Source organism: Copadichromis virginalis, linkage group LG22, assembly GCF_057382275.1.
Source record: "Copadichromis virginalis isolate Kocher_CV1m ecotype Utaka linkage group LG22, C_Virginalis_male_GT1.1, whole genome shotgun sequence".
NCBI classification, from domain to species: Eukaryota; Metazoa; Chordata; class Actinopteri; order Cichliformes; family Cichlidae; genus Copadichromis; species Copadichromis virginalis.
This window is the reverse complement of record NC_140638.1, coordinates 140,001-160,208: the sequence shown is the minus strand read 5'-3', so window position 1 is coordinate 160,208 and position 20,208 is coordinate 140,001. Positions and strand designations below refer to the sequence as shown.

The window sequence follows — 20,208 nt, the reverse complement described above, 5'->3', positions numbered from 1 at the left end:
CTAAATGAACAATGAACTGCGAGGACACACAGTCCCGATCAAAAGTGAGACAAAACAGCTTTTCTTGGAAACAACAAACAGGCTGTTTTACAGCTGATCAAAAAAGGACCCACAAACCCCAAAACAGAAATCAAAGTTCCGAACATTAACTCAAGAAAGAGCAGCTCCAGCTTATTGTTGATCAGATATTCGCTTCAGCACTCTCGATGCAGCGTTTCCATGAGGCGAGGGGTTTGTCCATGAAGGGCATCGACCGTCTGGAAAAAGCTCGGGGAGCTTTTCCAAGGCTAAGAACTCTTACTGAGCCTCATAAATAATAAAAACACATTTTTGACTTCAGGTTTTTCACCCATGGCTGAATGAGGGGGGTTTATTATCACTATAATTGAAGAAGAACATGTCAAGAACTGATTTTCAACATAAAGGTAAAATTATTTCCAGAAGCATTTCTGTGATCCTACAAAATAAAAGCCTCTGTAGTCTCAATCTGTCTGTATAAACATGTGCTGCTCGTGACTGCAGATGGACACCGTTTTCCTTCAAAGCCACAAACACCCTGCTGTGGACGTTTGCTGCTGTATACCAGAGTTCAGATATAAAACACACAAACATAATAAAAGCGTTTCTGTGGCTCGGGGCAGGAACGTGGAGCCGGAGCTTTTCTGCGCTGTTTCTCTTTGAAAGCGTGGAACATTTATGACATCACACACGCGTTTCCCACACACGCTCAGCCTGTAACAAACCAGCTCTGACCGCCTCCGTGTTTCCACTCGTCCTGCTTCCTCCTCAGTGCTCGGCTGGCGTTTCCATAGAAACACCTAGTTTAACCATCATCATTATAGCTCTGCGGTCTGTGCACAGCTGCATGTAATAAAATGTGAACGCAGCCTGTGAACGGGGTCATACGTGTAGAAACACACGTCTGCCCTGACTCTCAGTGTTTCTCATTAGCCTGTGCACAGACTCACGCTTCACGAGAAAGCGATGCTGCGGCCTTCCTTAGACCTGTTTGAGCTCATTCATAGTTTCTGTCAGAGCACCTCTGGTCCCCGTCAGTCCTGCACATTAAGCTACAGGAGCTGTTCCTGTGCTAACACTAGCCAGGCTGAGTCTGATTCGGTGAGCTCGGAGGAACGGCCCAGCCTTTTACAAACGCCTGTCACGTGTCTGCGCGAGTGAGTTTATACACCTGTGCCTGAAAACACCTGCATTTAAAGATTAAGTGGTTTGGTCCAATGCTTTTGTCCATGTAGTGCATTTAAGACCTCAGTGCTGTTGGCCAACAGCGTGCTGGTGGAGACTGTGCTTGAAGAGAGGAACAACATCAGTAATCTAAATGTAGGCACTGCCACCGGGAGCGCTGCTGCGATGATGGAGAGCAGTTGGAAAGGAAGCAGGGCCAGGAGCAGTGGAGGTGGGTTCATGCTGTGGGGCATCCTGATGTGAACAGTGTTGTGGGTGAAGAGAGCGTCAGACAGGATCATGCATTTGAAAGTGGACATTAAATCGGTGATGTTGTCAAAGTGTTTGCCCCACAGCTCAGAGGTCAGTTAGAGGAGAGAGAAGGAGTGTCCCAGTGGGAGAGGGTGCTGGGTGGTGCTGAGGAGAGGACTGCAGAAGGACAGGTGAGAGGGAGAAACACAGGGTCATGTACACGAGTGAGACATACACAGGTGCACTACAGCCACTGCAGTCTGTATGTATGGACACTGTAAGGTGCTGCTAGCAGAGAATGTGGCTACTCTGCAGGATGGTGCTGCGGAGAAAGACAACCACACATGTGATGGTTGCTCTGAGAGTGCTGACGGAGAAGGACAAAAGCAGCTTCGGTGTCTTCGTGGATCAGAGAAAGCAGACGATTGGCTGCCAGAGAGGAAGTCAGGAATGGCAGAGAGACAGTGGTGAGGTGTGAGTGACAGGTGGGTGGAGCCCCGTCCTGTCTGCAGCGGTGATGTGGACTGACCAACCCCTGACCTGAATTCAAACATTTGTAAGACATCCAGGCCTACGAGATGAAACCCCGTCTCCATGACGACAGCTGAACATGTTTGCTGTGATTTACTGGGAACAAAACGAAACTGAACCATCGACCCTCAAAGGCGTTCCCATCCACGTTTCAGTACTTTAGGACTGATCAAAGTGTTATGTTTGTACTACTCTTAGAATAAACTTCCACTCTTGTCACACTAAGCCACAAACACAGGTTTGGTGAGACAGATTTATTCAGCCATCATGAGACACGCATTACATAAGAAGAATAAAGGTGTTTTTGTGCCTCTGCAGGAGGAGCCGCTTACACAACACAAGACGCCACACAAACCTGATGATGATGATGTGACAAACTCAGGTTTTGTAAACACAAGGATGCAGCTGCTGCAGGTTTCATTAACGTGACTTTTCCTGCATGCAAAGTTAAAACCTTCCAGATCTTTGAACAAATATCCTCGTAAACCGAGCCAGGCTCACGAGTCTAATGTGTGATCCAGTTTATTACTCAGTGCACAGAAGAGTTCAACGTTTCACATCAGTCATCTGCACAGTAACGGACGCAGGAAGCAGCTTCGCTGCCGACTTCAGCTCGTTCCTCAGATCTCGCCGGGTGGGCAGACCATCATTGGACCAGCAGGAAGTGTCATGTTTCACGCTCACAGCTTTAAAACCAAAACCCCCACAGCTCGCTGACTGACAGTTTCCTCAGCCAATCAAACGTGAACACAGCTCAGAAGAAATCCATTAAAACCCTTCTGCCCAATCATTTGCATTCACTTTAATCCCAGCGCAGCTGCGGGGGGGCTGCTGATTGGCTGACATCAGAGTTTATCAGTGTCAGATGACAAACAGCTGCAAAAGGAAAAGTTAATCTGATGAAGACTGTGTGGTTTTGGACAGCGTTCCCACCGAGGCTCTTCCAGAGAAGCTCTGTGATCAGCACTCTCAGTGCAACAATCATATGCACCAATAGAATCAGCGTCTATCACAAAATAAAAGCATAGTGTGACACAAAAGCACTCTGTCTGTTTCCACCTGAAGGGAAAGGACTGTCGACAGGAAGAGGCTTCATTTCCCAGAATCCAAGAGCGAGAATGAGCCACAACGTCGACTCCAGCCTGGACGTCCTCGTCTCCACCTACACGCTTTGTAAAGTCACCGCAGTCGGGACGGTTTCTGACGTGGTCAGATTTTTGTAATCAAATCATTATCTGTGCACGACTCCCACATCCAAACAATCCCTCGTATGCTCCCGTCTCTTTAAGACAGCCCTCCCTAAATCCCACTGTTTTCTCATTGGTCAGTGTCTGGAAACCTGCAGTTAGTCAGTGGGCAGAGATGCGTTATAAAAGTAGAACGAGCTGTTGGAAGCTGAGCGTTCAGAGCAGCCTGAACATTTTCTCTCAGGAGGATTAAATACGTCTGATATGACACAAAAAAGGAAGAAGATGCGAGTTTCAACTAGTCTGGGAAAAAATCTCAGGCTGAACATCTTGATCTTAAGAAAACATCCTGATCTTCTTCAGGCCTCGGTGGAGGAGACGTTCAGGTTCCCAGCATGAGTCTAGAATGAGAGTAACAGTTTCTGGAGCTAAAATGATCCAAAACAACGATGCTCCACAGGAAAACAGTTTGTCCCGGGTGAAAGTGTTGGAATCAGAGACCTATCCTTCCTTTGTGTCCATTAAAACAGTCCCCGTGTCTTTGAACCAAAGTACAACACGTTCAGGTTTCAAGTCGAGTGTTGACACGGTCAGAGGCGTTCCTGAAGCTGGTTTAACGGCAGCGTTAATGCCGCATGTCTCAGTTTGTGAACACAAACGTTTTCAGTGGGAAGCTGGAACGAGCCGAGTCAAATACAATAACTCCTCCCACGCTCTGCACAGTTCACCAATGCACCAGAAGCTCGGGCACTTACGTTCCCGTCGTCGCCATTGTCGATGTGGAGCAAGTGCCCAGCTGCCATGTCACTCTGTGGTTTCCGCGGTAACCAGTCAGACAGTTTTCCCTGACGAGTCAGTGCTGCTGTTAGAGCATCCGGGCACAGGATGGCGTTCATGAACGGCGCGACTCGAATAAACAGATGTGGCTCACTGTCCTGACTGTGCTGCGTTTGTGTGCGTGTTTGGAGAAACAATCAGTGCTGGCTCTTACTGGCAAACACATTTAATAACTGGATGTGAAACAGGATTGGCTGGTGCACACAGAGCTGGGAACAGCTGGACCAACCTGTACGTTAGTGTGATTTGCAAAAATAAATACAACGTGGACGAATCTTCAGCTGTGACAGAAGAGCTGCAGTGAAACTTACACGAAGCAGTTTTTATCAGCAGATGTTTCAAAAACTACAAAATGATCTTTTTCAAGACAACATTAAACACATTTGGTTTGTGAGCTGAGATCAACCTGAACATCTGGATAACAGCTGAGCAGATGTGAGACAGCCAATCAGGAACAGCAGAAGATTACACACGTTTAAAGCAGTAATAACTGTGACACCTTAGCTTACAACAGGCCTTTCAAGCAGTGCGCTAAAAACAGGGAGCTAAAATATCTCATCTGAAGCCCCGTTTGGGGTCCCTGAACCACAGTTTGAGTAACACAGTAATTGGATGAAGAATTTAAAAAGCGTTAAAAATAAAAACAAAGAACTTTCTGAATAATAATAATAATAATGATAATTTTTGGTGTTTTTCTAGTGGAGGTTTAGGACTGTGGGTCCAGTCCTGCATGTCTGGATTTCTATCGTTGTGAGGACCCTCCATGACACAACCTGAACAACAAATCTCAATCTGCAGGCATGTCCTCACATGATCCAACAATCACACAGGTCTCCACAAAGATAGACATGTAAGAGCACAAGCACACACAGTGCAGTCCAGTGTAGCAGGGATTCATGGGACTTTCCCGTCTCCTAAAACAAGAGTCCTTTAAAATTCAGCACCAGCAGCGTCCTGGGAGACGGCATCCAGTGATGTAATCACTTTGGACACGTGATCCCTGAACATACGCACGGTTCAGAATCTGCTGACGAAGCCCCAGAAGGTGTAATGATCCTTCAGGAGCTGAATACTAAACAACGGGCCATCCTCGAAATGAAGTCCAGTAAAAAACACTCCACAAAAAACGTCCACGTGAAATCTTAAATCGAACACTTTGGAGCCAGAAAACTTTTTCTTTCATAAATACAGACATCCTGTCATTTGTTTGATACTGAAAAAATTGAAATGGATGCTGGGAAATGGAGTCTAATGACGTTAATACTGACAGGGAAACCTGTAGTGACCAAAAATATTAGTTTTATTCTGGTTTCTTCAAAGGTGGGAACTGATTATCAGTCTTTGTGAGTAAAAAAAATCCACAGTTATATCTGGTCAGGCTAGTGCCTCCTGTAGGTGTTAGGGGTTCAGCGCTTTGCACAAGGGCACTTCAGTAGGGTGGAGGAGGGAGTCAAAGCACCTGGCTGGCAGTCAAGTGCTAGAGGCGAGGCTCAGTGTGGAGAAGAAAGAGTTCGGTCAGCTGGTCTGGGTCGATGTCATACACTCCTAGAAGATGAAAGACAGGAAACGTCAAACGGTGCTGACTAGTGTAAAAATGTGGCAGTCAGCGCCCCCTACAGGCAGAACATCCTTCAATCCAAAGGGTTCATCCTCTGGGGATCAGGATAAACATCTGTACACTTCCATAAACTCTAAACACGTGGAGGAACAGTGAACTGACCGATGCTGGAGGTGTGCTGCAGCATAAACAATTATGTAATAGTTACAGTTTATGGGCAAGTGCCCTCTACTGGTCAAATGAATGGTGACAAAGTGCGGGGGGGTGGTGACAGGGTCAGAGTGTGCAGGAGGGGTGTCAGGGTGGGTGGACGGAAACCGTCGGACCGGCTCAGCACCACAGCTGGTTTTTGTTTTTCTAAGGACATTACCGACAATACAAAAAACTGTAGTTCTGTTTCATCAGGTTGTGTTCTGCGATAAAGTGACCCATGGAGATCAAACAGGTGCAAGGTGCACACTCAGGTTTAACGGGAAGGCAGGGTTCATCGCTGCTTCGATCGCTAACAGGAAGCTCGGGCTCAACCACACTGAGCTAAGGCTGCCAGCTGTCTATTCTGTTTTTAACCTACTCAGGGTTACTTCCTGTTTCGTTATAGGTACAGAAGATCTGCATACCACGGTACAGGAAACCATACAGTCCTGGACCCGACTAAATAATCAGTCCTTTACTCATCTTTTCTAAAAAGTGATTTTTAACAGCGGCTGCTGGAACATCTTCGCCTGTGATGCTAAATGAGCTGAAATGAAAAGAGAAGCTGAGCTGGTTTACCGGCTATAACAGGCTGTTCCTGCCGTTCATGTTTGGGCCTTTGGACCTCATCTGCTCCTGGACCGACCCAGACTGTAAAACACAACAACACTTCTTTACATAGCACACTCACATGCATCAAACACAGAAGACAACAATCATGATGAACTAAAATGACACAGTCACACCTTCTTTATAACCAATAAATCCGTCAAAGGTTTAAACAGGTGTAACACTGAACTGTATGTGGGTGTTCTCATCTATAACACAGAGTATATATTAAAATGCTGTTGCTCCAAACTGTAGGGGTTTACACCAGTAGAGGCTGCTGGTTCAGTTCCAGTAGAGGCACAATCCCAGTCTGGGGTCGACGGGCGACCCGCGGTAAAACTCGAACACGCTACGGTTCAAGTTACGACTGAAGTGCGACAGCTTCCATCATACCTGTAACTGGTTTCTGTTCAGAGTGATGGTTTCACACACGTCATTGTTCTGCTCAGTATTTTACTTTGTTCGTCCCTGTTGTTACTTACCCATTTTTTATGCGCTGATTTGTGATGTGCACACACACACACACACACACACACACACACACACACACACACACACACACACACACACACACACACACACACACACACACACACGGCTGCATGGTGAGTAAACAGGTAGACAGGATTGTTACTGACCGGCTGCAGGCCTTCTGCCATCTCTCCAGAGCCGATGTGTGTGAGGTGGATGAAGTTAGTCGGTTCTCCGATCATGCTGCGATCAATCTTCCTCCTCTTCTTCTTCTATGATCATATAGACACACATTAGAGTCTCTGATGTGTGTTTGTCCATCATAAACAGCTGATCATGGAGCTCCACAGGAAACATTTTCACTGCTATGCAGATGACACCCTTACTCGTGTACTTGGCGAGCACGGACTCGCGATTTGTACAATTGGAACACCAGCGTACTTGATGTCACAGCTCTGGAGCCTCTTAATTTAACTGTGAGTAATATGTTATGAAGCTTAACTTTAATCACAGCCAAACCGGTTTACTCAGGAACAAATAAAACACTGAAATAAACCCGGAATAACCGTGCCCCGAATCAAATCACTGAATCGATTTGAAATCCAAGAAAGAAACACCAGAATTAGAGATTCAGATGATTTGATAAACTGATTATTTGCACACACACACACACACACACGCAGGTGTGCACGCGCACACACACACACACACACACACACACACACACGCGCACACACACAGGTGTGCACGCACGCACACACACACACACGCGCACACACACAGGTGTGCACGCACGCACACACACACACGCGCACACACACAGGTGTGCACGCACGCACACACACACACACACGCAGGTGTGCACGCACGCACACACACACACGCAGGTGTGCACGCACACACACACGCACACACACGCACGCACGCACACACACACACGTGTGCACGCACACGCACACACACACACACACACGTGTGCACGCACACACACACACACACACACACGCGCACACACACACACACGCATGCACGCACACACACACACACACACACACAGGTGTGCAGGCACACACACACACACACACACAGGTGTAAACAGACGCGGGTCCCGCTCGGCCACGCTGCCCCCTCTGAACGTGAATCGTCGCCGCTCGGCTCGCGCGCCGCCTCCTCCGCGGGGGTGGCGGTCGTCATGGCAACGTCAGGAATAAAACAACTGCTCGGTTGACAAACTGGACGAGTCACGCTTGACTCAGCGGGAGGTTAAAATAACACCCGTCAATCATCCAATCAGTGCGAGGCGCACCGGGGTCCCTCCTACATCCTGCTCCACACCAGGGGACCCACATTCACTCCAGTACGTGCTGCTGCCATTAGAACAGAACAGCCCTTTATTAAATTGTCCGTTTTACAGGATTCTTGTGTCTCCGTTGTTCAGGTTTCCTTTTGGTTTATAAAATAAAATAAATTACACACAGCAGTTTGTGCAATTCAGTTTTTTCCTTTGTCTTTTCATGTGTTTGTTACGTGGGCCTTCTGTGCGTGAGCAGCGACCAGCCATGTTTGCAGTGGTGTCTTTGGCGTCTCCCACAGACTTAAACACACGTCTGTGTTGTGTGTCTGTGCTCCTTCTGCAGGGTTGTAGGTACGTTGCATTTGTTTACAGGGTCACACATGTTTTTAATAAGATCCAAAGTCTGTGACAGAGATGTGAGTTTGCCTGTTTTAACTCCTGTCACATGACCTGACCTTCAAACAGCAGTGCAGACACGCTCACTTCAGTCCCAGACACCAGTGTGTGTCTCTGTGACAGTGTTGTGGTCTTTCCCTTGTGTGGAGGGCTCTCCTGCACACACCCTTCCTCTCTGCCTCAGGTTATTTCCATGACTCTAAAAACTTGTAATCAAAGCTTTTTCTTTATGTTTCTGAAACGTCAGAGATCCAATCAAAGTGCAGAAAATTGTAAATTTTTGTAGTAAATTGTAAATATTGTAAAACTTTTCTTCTGTCATTTAATGGTCGGGCATTGTACAGCTACAAGCATTTCACCCCCATGTCATACTGTGTATGGTTGTGTGTGTGTGACAAATAAAATTTGAATTTGAATTTGAATCTGAGCTGATGTAAGGTTTACAAACTGAGCACGCTCAGTGGCTTCACAGCTTCATTACGTAACCCTGAGACGCTGCCGAGCAAACAGCAGAAGAAGAAAACAAATCTCCTGGCAACGTCTGTGTTGAGCAGCTAAACACTACACCCACCCTCGTCATCGTCATCGTGTAATCAGTGAGTCAGAGCCGTCTGAGCTGGTGAAAGTCTGGAAGGATCATAGCCAGGATCAGCTCACAGACCTCCAACATGGCCGACATCATCCACTCGTCCTAAACAGGCCAAATGTAAAAGCTCCGCCCCAAAAAGACGAAAATGTAAAAACCTTAAAACAGGCGACGCGTTTGCTCGTTCGAGTGGAATTTACGCAGGACCTGATGGGTGAAATATGTGCAGTCAGCCTCAGACGTTACACAACATCTGTAGTGCTGACGACAAACTGAGCGTGCGCAGAAACAACCCCACTTCTCTTTGATTTAATGACGTCTACATTACTCACACCGTCACAACTTTATCACAAACAGCTGCACAAAGAGACGATGTGAAAATACGCACAATAACGATGAAACGTCCACCAAAACCTTCTATGATAAACTTTGTGCGGCTGGAGTTCAAACCTGCCCACTTTAACCTTACGCACACTTCCTGAGTGAAGTCAGCGCTGGCATCGGTGCGTCTCGCTGTGTTTATTAAAGGTGTATTGTTGCAGTGCCACAATGGAACAAACACAGAGCTAAAAATAGAGCCAGAGGAAGGAGGGAGGAGGAAGAGGAGGAGGCTCTCTGGGGAGAAAGGCCACAGCAGCACTTCCTCCCGTCACGGCAGCGTCGCTACCATCAGGAACCTTTTATTATTGTACTTTATTGAGCCCCGTGGGGAAATTGCTCTCTGTATTTAACCCATTCACTCAGTGAAGCAGTGGGCAGCCATTGGGCGCCCGGGGAGCAGTGTGTAGGGACGGTACCTTGCTCAGGGGTACCTCAGGGTAGCTGTTAAGGGGAATCGAACCCCCGACCTTCCGATCATGGGGCAACCACTCTACCTACTGAGCTATCCCTGCCCTTTATTGGGTGTAACGTGGAGATCTGTGCTGATGTTTGCGTTCTGTTTATGTCACGTGAAGCAAAAAGAGAAGCGACGGCTGCAGAGGTCAGAGGTCACAGAGAAAAGGGAAGCTGTGCATATGTGTGTGTGGAGGCCACAGTAACTCTGAGGCCTCGTGGGGACATTTGTGGAAGAGCACACAAGCCCCGCCTTTACCTGTGCAGCGTCACGTTCAGGCACATAAACAACACCGATCACATAACTGTCCACTTCATTTACCTGCTAAGCATCAGCCATCGTTTTAGCTAGTCCAAGTTGGTAAATGGCCTGCATTTGTATAGCGCTTTTCTAGTCCATAGGACCCCAAAGCGCTTTACACTACATTCAGTCATTCACCCATTCACACACACATTCACACACTGGTGATGGCAGCTACATTGTAGCCACAGCTGCCCTGGGGCGCACTGACAGAGGCGAGGCTGCCGGACAAAGGCGCCACCGGGCCCTCTGACCACCACCAGTAGGCAAACATGGGGTTAGTATCTTGCCCAAGGATATTTGACATGCAGCCAGGAGGCAGCCTGGGATCGAACCACCGACCTTCTGATTAGTGGCTGACCTGCTCTGCCACCTGAGCTACAGCCACCCCGGTAGTTACCAGTTACCAGTTAACTTCAGCTTTGAAACATTGTATCCGCTAACATTAGCTAACATGATTAATTCTAATATTTGTACAAACTTAGAATCACATGCAGCATTTAAAGTTATCAAAAGACAGCACGTCTCACCGGCGGTGGTTTAGCTACCACGCAGCAGCCCATCTTGTGCCAGAAGTCGCTCATGCCGAGGCTCGGTCTGTCCAACGGCCGGACGCTGCTCTCTGCTGCTGCCCTGCAGGCCAGAGGAGGAACTACAGCCTGAGGGTAATCTTGGGGCATTCAGGCCAAAAACTTGATTGACGACAAAGCTCAGGTGCCTAAAACCCCCAAAATGCCGGCACAGGGTGGAGTCGGGATGTCCCCGATTAATTCAACGGCTCTTTAGCAGCTGAAGAAAAAAAAAAAAAAAAAAAAGTGTTTATTCTACAAATCTGGTGAAGAAAAAAAAAAAAAAAAGGTCAAATCCAAAGTGTGGAGAGTTCAAAGCTGCACGTTCATGCACGATCTGTGGAGAGAGAAACGTTGATCTAATTAAATGACTACTATCATCATCACAGCTTTAACAGCTGGAAGTTCACAGTTTCCACCTTCACTTTACACCTAGCAACAAATTTATATCCAGCCTGCTTTATTTTGAAAATCCTATATGGATAGATTAAGTTAATAGAAACACCTGGACCGTGCTGGCTGTCAGACACCATCTGATTTATTTGTAGTTTTTAAAAAAATCTAAAAGTTTCACAAATATTGTCAGTTTGATTAAAACACAGTAACTAATCATGCTGAAAATACCCAAGAGCTGCACTTCAGTTATTAATGCTTACATAAAGGCTCTCCGAGCTCTGCAGGTTCAAACATGAACGGCTGACACTCTCAGCCAGCTTACAGCCTTCACATTTATTCTGCTGTGATTTCCTGTGAACTCTCACATGTCCTTACAGCAGCACCAATGCAGGGAAGCAACAGCAGATTTACACACAGCGATGAAATGACTGCGAGCCCAACATCTGAGACCCAAAAACCACAGAAAATTCCCCCAAACGTCCCCACATGGCAGGGAAACAGGAACGCAGTGAGACACCCAGCTACGTGGGAACCCTCAGAGACGTCAACAAGGCAAACACATCGAGCATGACTAAACACTGGGTGTGTCCAAACACACAGTTCTGCTGTGTGTGTGTGTTTCTGGGCGTTCTTCTCAAGCTGATCCTGAAACTTGACTCCAGCTGTTGATTAAATCACACAGTTCTGACCTTTGACCCCTCAGGTGGGACATTTAATAAGCGCTGCAGATCAGTGGAGACCGACGCTGAGGGAGCGCTCGTGCACTTTTATAATATATATTCTGACTTCTTACACACAGAACATGAAACAAATAAATGATTTCTACTTCATTTTTAGAGAATCTAGAAAAGTGTGGAAGCACTGTCAACACATCTATGCTGCAGCGAGCTCTGCGTGCTGGTTTTTAAGATTAATAAGACGTGTAAGCTCCTCCCACACCTTTCATGTGTGAGCTCATGAGCAGCACAGGCGTGAAACGCTGTTTTTACGTGGGCATGCGGCCCGATTCCACGCAGGACTGAATCGAGCGTCTGCTCTGGACTCGGTCCAGCACATTTCAGCAGACGATAAGGGAAGAATGTGGAGGCCAGGAACATGTAGCTTCACGCTCCACATCCACCCTGATCAGCAGCCAGGAATTCAGCCTGCGGCTCCGACTCCTGACGGAGGCCCAGAGAGGATGTCCTGCGCTCTGCTCTGTCAATCGAATCATCCTCTGTCACCTGACCTGCAGGATCAGAGCAATCACCTGAAGTTCAGCCTTCAGGTTGAACTCACTGTAATTCAGCTGTGAGCCGATGACCTGACGCGCTACATTTCCCTGTTAGGAGCTGCACTCAGACCTCTAGTAGGGCTGCCACGATTATGTCGTCTATTAAAATCGTCGTCGACTAATTTACGTCGTTTGAAGCTTTGTAAGATCCCAAAAGCCGCAGGAATAAGTAGCAGGATTTAAGAGTGCAATAACGGACTGAAACAGAAGATGGCAGCACTGCATGTACAAGGATGCCAGCTGCCGTTAAACCCCGAAGAAGAAGAAGAAGCTGTGTCCAAATTCAGGGGCTGCATCCTTTGAAGGCCTCATCTGTAGGCCGATTAAGTTACAGCGACACAGCAAAGACTGTCCAAATTCGAAGACTGCCCCATACGTGGCCAAAAAAATGCGTCCTTCATTTCCCCAGATTTGAAGGATGGGTCAGGTGTATACTTTGTGGCCCAACCTATCCCAGAATTCATAGCGCCCAGTTTCCAACAATGGCGGCAGCTAGTTAGTTTTAATATTACTCTTATTATTCTTTCTGGGTCACAAAATAAACGTTTAACATATGTTCAGGCGAGAATGTAGCTGTGTAAACCTCAAATATCTGCTCAGTTTATCAAGACACCGCATATTTTCAAAAGCGCTCCGACGTTTTCGGAGACGTCTGTTACCCACTAGCTCGATAGCTAGCCGGGGGCTAGGCTCACTAGAGCCGTGAGAACAGCGGACTCCCGGCAAATCGTTTTCAAAACCACCGCCGTCTTTCGCTACTCAGGTTAAATATATATGAGTCACTTAGATAACTTAAAATGTTATTGTTTGGCTTTTTTTTTGTGTTTTATTTGTTCCTGAGTAAATCGGTTTGGCTGAGATTAAAGTTATAGTTTTTACACAGCTGAATAAACATCAAGCAGACAGCTGATTATCAGAAGTGTGAGATGCTCGAGAATTTACTCCAGTGTCCTGTTATATTTTAGAAAGCAAGGAGTTTATTAAACTTCACCAAAACAATCTGCAAATTTTATTAAAATTGAATAAACTATCATCTTGTCTTTATTTTTAGTTAGCACAGACCTTACACACTTAAAGCTGTAAGCTAATGATAGTTATATGAGAGCAGATGCTGCTGGTGCAATAAGCTGTAAGTTTTACGTCCAATGGATGATGATCTGATTAGTCGACTAATCGCAAAAATAATCAGTGACTAGTCGACTATCAAAGTAATCGTTTGTGGCAGCCTTAACTCTGGATTGTTATGAGCTGGGAGAAAAACACAACTACAGCTGCTTTTTTTGTCACGTGTGACGTCTAAACACGTCGCTGAACCGAGGCGAACGTTTGGGTTTCTGTCAATGAATGATGTGAAGTCGACAGCTTCATCCTGGGAAGTCTTATTCTTGTGCCTAAAATCAGAAGTCAGGCCTTTTCCTGCAGGAGTGATGTGAGCGGCGGAAAATGTGTAAACTGTGCGTTTGTGTTTGCTAGCAGGAGATCTGTCACGCCAACGCGAGGAGGAGGAACAGACTCTTCCTCCCTCATCTGGCTGCAGGTGGTACGGGCCGGTCTGATTATAGGAAGTGAAACGAGTCTGTTTAACGAGTGTGCGAGGAAGTTTAAGGTGGAAGTGAACCAGAGATTTCATCTTTATCTGACATCAGGACAGTTTCATCTGTGAAAACACCAGAAACTAACCCGCAGACATCATGTGATTACCATCGTCGTCACAGCTGACCACCTGATCTGACCACCTGATGTGACATCAGCTGAGCGTTCATGAGCCAGGAGGCCGAATCAGCTGAAACAACAACAACAACAACGGCCCATTTGTCTGTGTGGGACGACGGCCTGCAGGTCACATGACTGCACTTTAGTCAGCTGACAGAGGAAGGCCTTTATTTAAACTCATCTGCTGAATGACCTCTGACCTTCATCAGCTTCTGCTTTTTCATCAGTAGAAGATTTTTTTAGACTTGTGTTTAGTTAATGTGACATTTTGACTGAACAATCTGCTGTAAACATCGTGCTGGACCTTTCTGCTTGAACTCCACAGAGAAGCTTCACAATCATCCCCCTGTTTCTGAACCTGCGTTTCAGCCTCTGAAACGAGCTCATTCAGCTCCTGTCTCTTTAAGATCTCCCTAGAGGCCCGTCTGATTGGCCATCTCCTGGAAGCTTGCTGAAGGGCAGCACCCAGAGCATGTGGCTGGAGCACATGCTCACTGTTTTCTGATAACGTACGATGACACAGAAAGGTGTGACATGCTGACATCACAACAGCGCTCAGCCTAACAGGGGTTATTTTCACACAGTAGACTCAGCATTGGACGCAAACCACAGCTAAACATACACGCTGGTCCTGAGCGAGTGTGGCTGACCCTGCCTGCAGTCTAACACTAACAGATGTTGGTCTTCTTTCTTTACCGTCATCCAGTCATTTCAGTCGTGCTTCTCCAACACGCTGACGACACACGACTCCATACTTCAGGTAAATTCTTAGATAACAGGCAGATTGAAGTGCTTTATTTTCTGCTTTCACTTCCTCCTTTCTAAACTGAGACACTGGCTTCCTGCTGATGCTTATCTCAGCTGATAAGAAGAAAAAACACGGTGCAGAGGAAGGTGACCGTTTACACCGCTACGACAAAAACAGGGAAATAAATCAACGAGTCTGTTTGGAAACTAAAGTGAAAGTGATTCAGCACCACAAACACACCTGTGACACACCTGTGTGATCACGACAACATCACTCACATGTTTCAGTCCATGAAGAGCATAAAGGTGTCTGTAAGGTCAGAAAGCGCGCACACACACACACTGACACCTTTATGAAGTAATTGAGGGATTTTAAAGACACCTCTGTGCTGAACTGGGACCCAACAGAGTACCTTCAGTACTGCAGTAATATGGTCACATGTCCATCTACTCCTAATGAGCTGCTGATGGTTTGGAGACTCCTGCAAACTGAGCATGGCAACAGTCTAACCTAGTTAATGTAAAAGGCCGACTTCTCAGTTTCAGAGAAGACTCTTATACAGAGAGCAGCTCTGGTATTGACTCTGCAATAGTCGGCCTCATCACTGATGGGGACGACATGGAGTACAGAGGACTGACCCAAGACTGGTGCCAGCAGAACTACCTCCAGATCAACACTAATAAAACCAAGGAGCTGGTGGTAGACTTCCACAGGCACAAACATCCTCCACTGCAACCACTGAACATCCAAGGTATGGACATTGAGGCTGTGGACAGCTACAGGTACCTTGGTGTTCATCTGAACAACAAACTGGACTGGGCTGATAATTCAGACGCCCTCTACAGGAAAGGGCAGAGGAGGCTGTACCTGCTGTGGAGACTCAGGTCGTTTGGAGTGAAGGGCCCACTCCTGAAGACCTTCTATGACTCTGTGGTGGTCTCAGCTATCTTTTATGGTGTGGTCTGCTGGGGCAGCAGCATCTCAGCCCGGGACAGGAAGAGACTGAACAGGCTGATCCACAGGATGCCCTCTGGACCCAGTGGAGGTGGTGAGTGACAGGAGAATGGTGGCTAAGCTGTCACCCCTGTTGGACAACATCTCCCACCCCATGCAGCAGACTGTGACAGCACTGAGCAGCTCCTTCAGTGGGAGACTGCGGCACCCACGGTGTGGGACGGAGAGATTTCACAGGTCTTTCCTCCCCACTGCTGTCAGACTCCACAATAAAGACTCCAACAATCAAACATATCCACACATGTGCAATAACACTAAGTGCAATACTCTTTTCTGGCATCGTTGTATTTTTACTCAGTTATATATAGCATTTGTATTCTATTGTTATCCTATTGTATATTTTATTCTATTTTATTCTACTGTATATAGTATCTTATTCTGTACAGCTGTGTACTGTATTTATTCTTATTATATTCTAATTTTTGCTTCATAACTTTTGCACTGTCCACTTCCTGCTGTGACAAAACAAATTTCCCACGTGTGGGACTAATAAAGGTGATCTTATCTTCATCATCTGTATCGACGGCTGAGCTCAGCGATGATGCTGAGCGTCCTGACTCGTGCGCTGGAGTTCAGACAAACTGTTCAATTCTAATCCCACAGGTCACGTGAACAGATGCTCGCTCAGAGGAAAATGATGAGAGTAAGTGTGTATCATCGACATACGAACGGTGGGATGTATCATGATTCTTTCTGACAGTACTAATGCGAGCGTGTAAAGCTTTCACAGTAATGGGCCAGGACAAACCTGAGAAACCACAGAACTTTTTGTTAGTGCACATCTATGACTACTGCATGAAACATGAACACTTTGTCCCTATGATAAGAGCCAATCAGTCCTTATTACGAGGAGCTCAAAGGTTCATTCATCTGTTTGTAAAAACAGTTTTCAACTGTTTCACTGAGAAAAGAAGGATCACAGAGTCCGAATGGATCCAGGTGAATCCAGCACGTTTCAGACAAACAGACTAATAATAAAGCGTCTGCACTGATTTCATCACATAACCATGTTTTAATGAAACACTGCTCGTTACTCCACATTCACGCTGACGACGTGTTGTTATGTAGATGATGAGATCTTCACAGTGACGAACTTTATTCTGAAATTGTTCCACAGTTTGTGTCACGTTAATCAATGAACCTGATTGGCTGGAGTTCTACTTTTCCAGCTTTTTGGTTTCCTGTCTCAAATTTTTGAGATCATCAAATTCAACACGAGCTCCTTTGCCTCTTGAAATAGTAAAAAGCAAAATCAAACCTTACACATTAAACATGAGTTTTCTGAGTTCTACTGTAAAGAAAACATATTTACGCAGCCAGCTCTGGTGGGGTTGTCTTACTTTGGACAAATAACACGTGTAAAAGTATGGATTACATCCACAATAATACTTTCACTCAAACCAAGAGAACAGCATTAATGGATCAGAATGTTGAGGTGCAGCGGCATGAAAGCCAGCATCCACCTGAGGAGGAACATGAACGCGTGTGAATTTTACATCGATTCTTCTTAGACAGCACGTGTGCTCGAGTGAAGGCGGCAACATGTTGTTTCAACAATACAACTCTGTGGCTGCTTTCACACCGTTCATACCACGGCGAGCGGCTTCAGGTCTGAATCACAGCAACACCGCTCGACCGACGTCTTCGTCTTCAACCTTCACACCGGCGCATTCGTTGTCGACCTTCACACCAGCGTCTTCGTCGTCCGGAGAGCAAAGCGTGAGCCACTCTGCCGTGTCTCCTTTAAATCATTCAATGAAAAATAAAAGTGTCCAGATTCACATCCCTCAGCCAAGTCTGTGGTGAGCCGTCGCTTCACATCAAACCAGATGTTTCTTACAGATGTTCATCCTACCGAGGTTTCAGCAGCTACAAAGAGTCGGTCATTAGAAGCTAAAGTTGGGTTGATTTGAAATCTCAGACATCAAACATGCTCTGTGTGCGATTATCGAGTGAAAGTGATAAATGATGCTAATCGCGAGCCTGACAAGGCTGCATTCCTCTCCCTGTAAGCAGCTGATGCTTATCAGCCAGTTCCACCTTTAATGTGACGAAGAGTTCAAAGACATTTTAAAGGAGGCACAACAAGAAGAACTAGTAAAAAACACTCGGTCTCGTATCGACCGACCGTCAGTTACACAACCTCTGAGCAGGATGTCGGTGTCCCAACACGTCCAGAGGAACAAGTCAGGTCAGCGTGCAGTCACGGTAATGTCAGAGGAGTGTTACGGGAACGTCACGTTAACCTCTTCAGCCCCGAGTGTAAAACACAAACAGCTCCAGATTTGATCACTGCAGATTCCTGAGCCTACAAACCAACTGTGACGACCAGGATAGCGCTCTGAGCCGTTCACCCATTCCTGTCCTCGCAAACAGAGACGGTCAGAGGTCAGAGTCCAGCCACCACACACTGCCCCGCGCCTCTGAATCACTTCCTGTTCCTCTGCAGGAAACACCCTACACTTACTGAGCCAGTTTTAAACAGACCTTCAGGCGTACAAAGTGTTCACACGTCAGCACGATTCAGTCCCCAAACATCTGCAGGAGAACGACCTCAGCGCTGGGAGCTGCCGTCACCAAGGTGACGGCTGACGATGCATCCTTGCCGCTCGATCCGACCCGTCTGCATTCAACGGGCCGACAGGTGACAGGTCCAGAATCAGCCTCGGGATCAGGGTTAACCCCAGAACCATCACAGCCTGTTTGGACTCAGAAATGATGCTTTATCTGAGCTGTGTGACACTCAGAAACGTCCCGATGCACATGAAGGCAGCGGCAGGAGGACAGAGCCAGACCACAAACTCCATCATGGAGATGGTGGAGGGGAGCTGTATTTTTGGATCAAAGTTTCCGTCCCCTGAACCCTGTGACCTCTGACCTTTAACCTCCACACTCAGCTCCCATAGATCTGCATTTTGTGCAGCTGTCTATATTTGAGAAATGTGTGAAGCATGTCAGTGCTGCGGAAAGCAAAATTAATCTGAAACCTGCAGATTTGACCCTTTGCACCAAAGTCCAGTCAGAAATCAGCCAATTTCACGCCTGCTGTCCAAAACATGCACGTCGTATTGATTCACGTTCCTCCATAAAAACTGAACTCAGTCTTTAGGTCGTCGTGTTATTCCTGTCCTTCACACTTCTTCATCAACTTCCTTGTTCCTCACATAAAACTCCACTTAAAACCTTTTGTTTTCTCCAGTCTGAAACGTGCACTTTTTCCTTTCTTCAGACCAAACTCCACTCAGAAACAACCGGATCATACACGCCAATGTTCCGTTTGCTGAAAGCATTCACGGGGGAAAATAAGTGAAAGAAAGAGAAGGTCAGAGTGAAGTTTGGACTACAGAAGGAAAACTGGCAGGTTTATGAGTCTGCGCTCACACACCGACACAGAGTCCCTGTACAAACCTGCAGATCTGACTTATTCTCATCCTTCTCTTCATGAAGCTAGGCACTCTCCCTGCTTCCAGCCATTATGTTAAGCTAAGGTAAGAACTTACACTTAATATGTCAGGTCAGAAAAAGAGCGAAGACAGACCTCCCAAACCTGAACTTTGACCCTGAACACAGTCAAACATGAAGGTCAAAGAAATGAGCAAAGGTCAGCCAGTCCTGCGTGTCAAACACGAGTGTGCAGACCTAGAAGCCTTCAGCTCACATTCAGCTCTGTTAATCATTCACAGACGAACCTTTGTTCACATCGACCCGGTAACTCCAGCTGAACGTCTCCCGTTTTAACCAGCGTTAGACTGAGCCAGGCCTGACCCTGCTTCAGTCTGATGAGAAGAAAGAGGAGCAAAGAGGAGTAAAAAGGAGGCCCAGACTCACCGCAGAGCAGCAACAGCAGAGGCTGGAATAAAAGCGCCGCAGCTCTCAGGAGCTCTCAGTCTGAGGTGTGGCTCCAACCAGGAAATCCATCCTCTGCTCCTCCAAAGCCCCCAGCTCCGAGCGTCTCCTCCCCCCGCGTTCAAGCTCAGGGCCACAGCGCCTCCTGCTGGAGGACTGCGGTAAGGGGCACCGTGAACTTCCCTGCAACAGACTCCGGTTTCAAGTTTTTATTGTCATGTACAGATAAACAGTGCAGCCACATTTACCCATAATGCAATTCTTTGGCTCGTGCTCCTCAGCTTTACATGAGCATATAGAGAGTGTGCAGCTACGCTGAGAAGAAAATAGCAGGAATTAGCAGCGGTAGTAATGATAGCAACAATGAAAAGGAGAAAAGGAGAGGAGACTATTAAATATTAGAGAACTGAAGACGAGTT

The 20,208-nt window shown here is 46.7% G+C and overlaps 1 protein-coding gene across 4 annotated transcripts; it reads right to left on the bottom strand.

The window, feature by feature from the left end:
• Positions 1-4,139: 4,139 nt before the first annotated feature.
• Positions 4,140-19,897, bottom strand: cdc42se1 (CDC42 small effector 1). 4 transcript variants are annotated; one of them, XM_085446907.1, is made up of 5 exons: positions 19,772-19,897; positions 10,761-11,019; positions 6,987-7,091; positions 6,319-6,390; positions 4,140-5,534 (listed from the first exon to the last, which is right to left on the bottom strand). In XM_085446907.1, exons 2-4 carry the CDS (start codon positions 10,908-10,910, stop codon positions 6,322-6,324), a joined length of 324 nt encoding a protein of 107 aa, XP_085303033.1. In that variant the 5' UTR covers positions 10,911-11,019; positions 19,772-19,897; the 3' UTR covers positions 4,140-5,534; positions 6,319-6,321. The 4 variants fall into 4 exon arrangements, with proteins under 4 accessions (XP_085303033.1, XP_085303034.1, XP_085303036.1 ...); XM_085446908.1 differs by lacking the exon at positions 19,772-19,897 and adding an exon at positions 19,633-19,717; XM_085446910.1 differs by lacking the exon at positions 19,772-19,897 and adding an exon at positions 18,087-18,624.
• Positions 19,898-20,208: the final 311 nt, after the last annotated feature.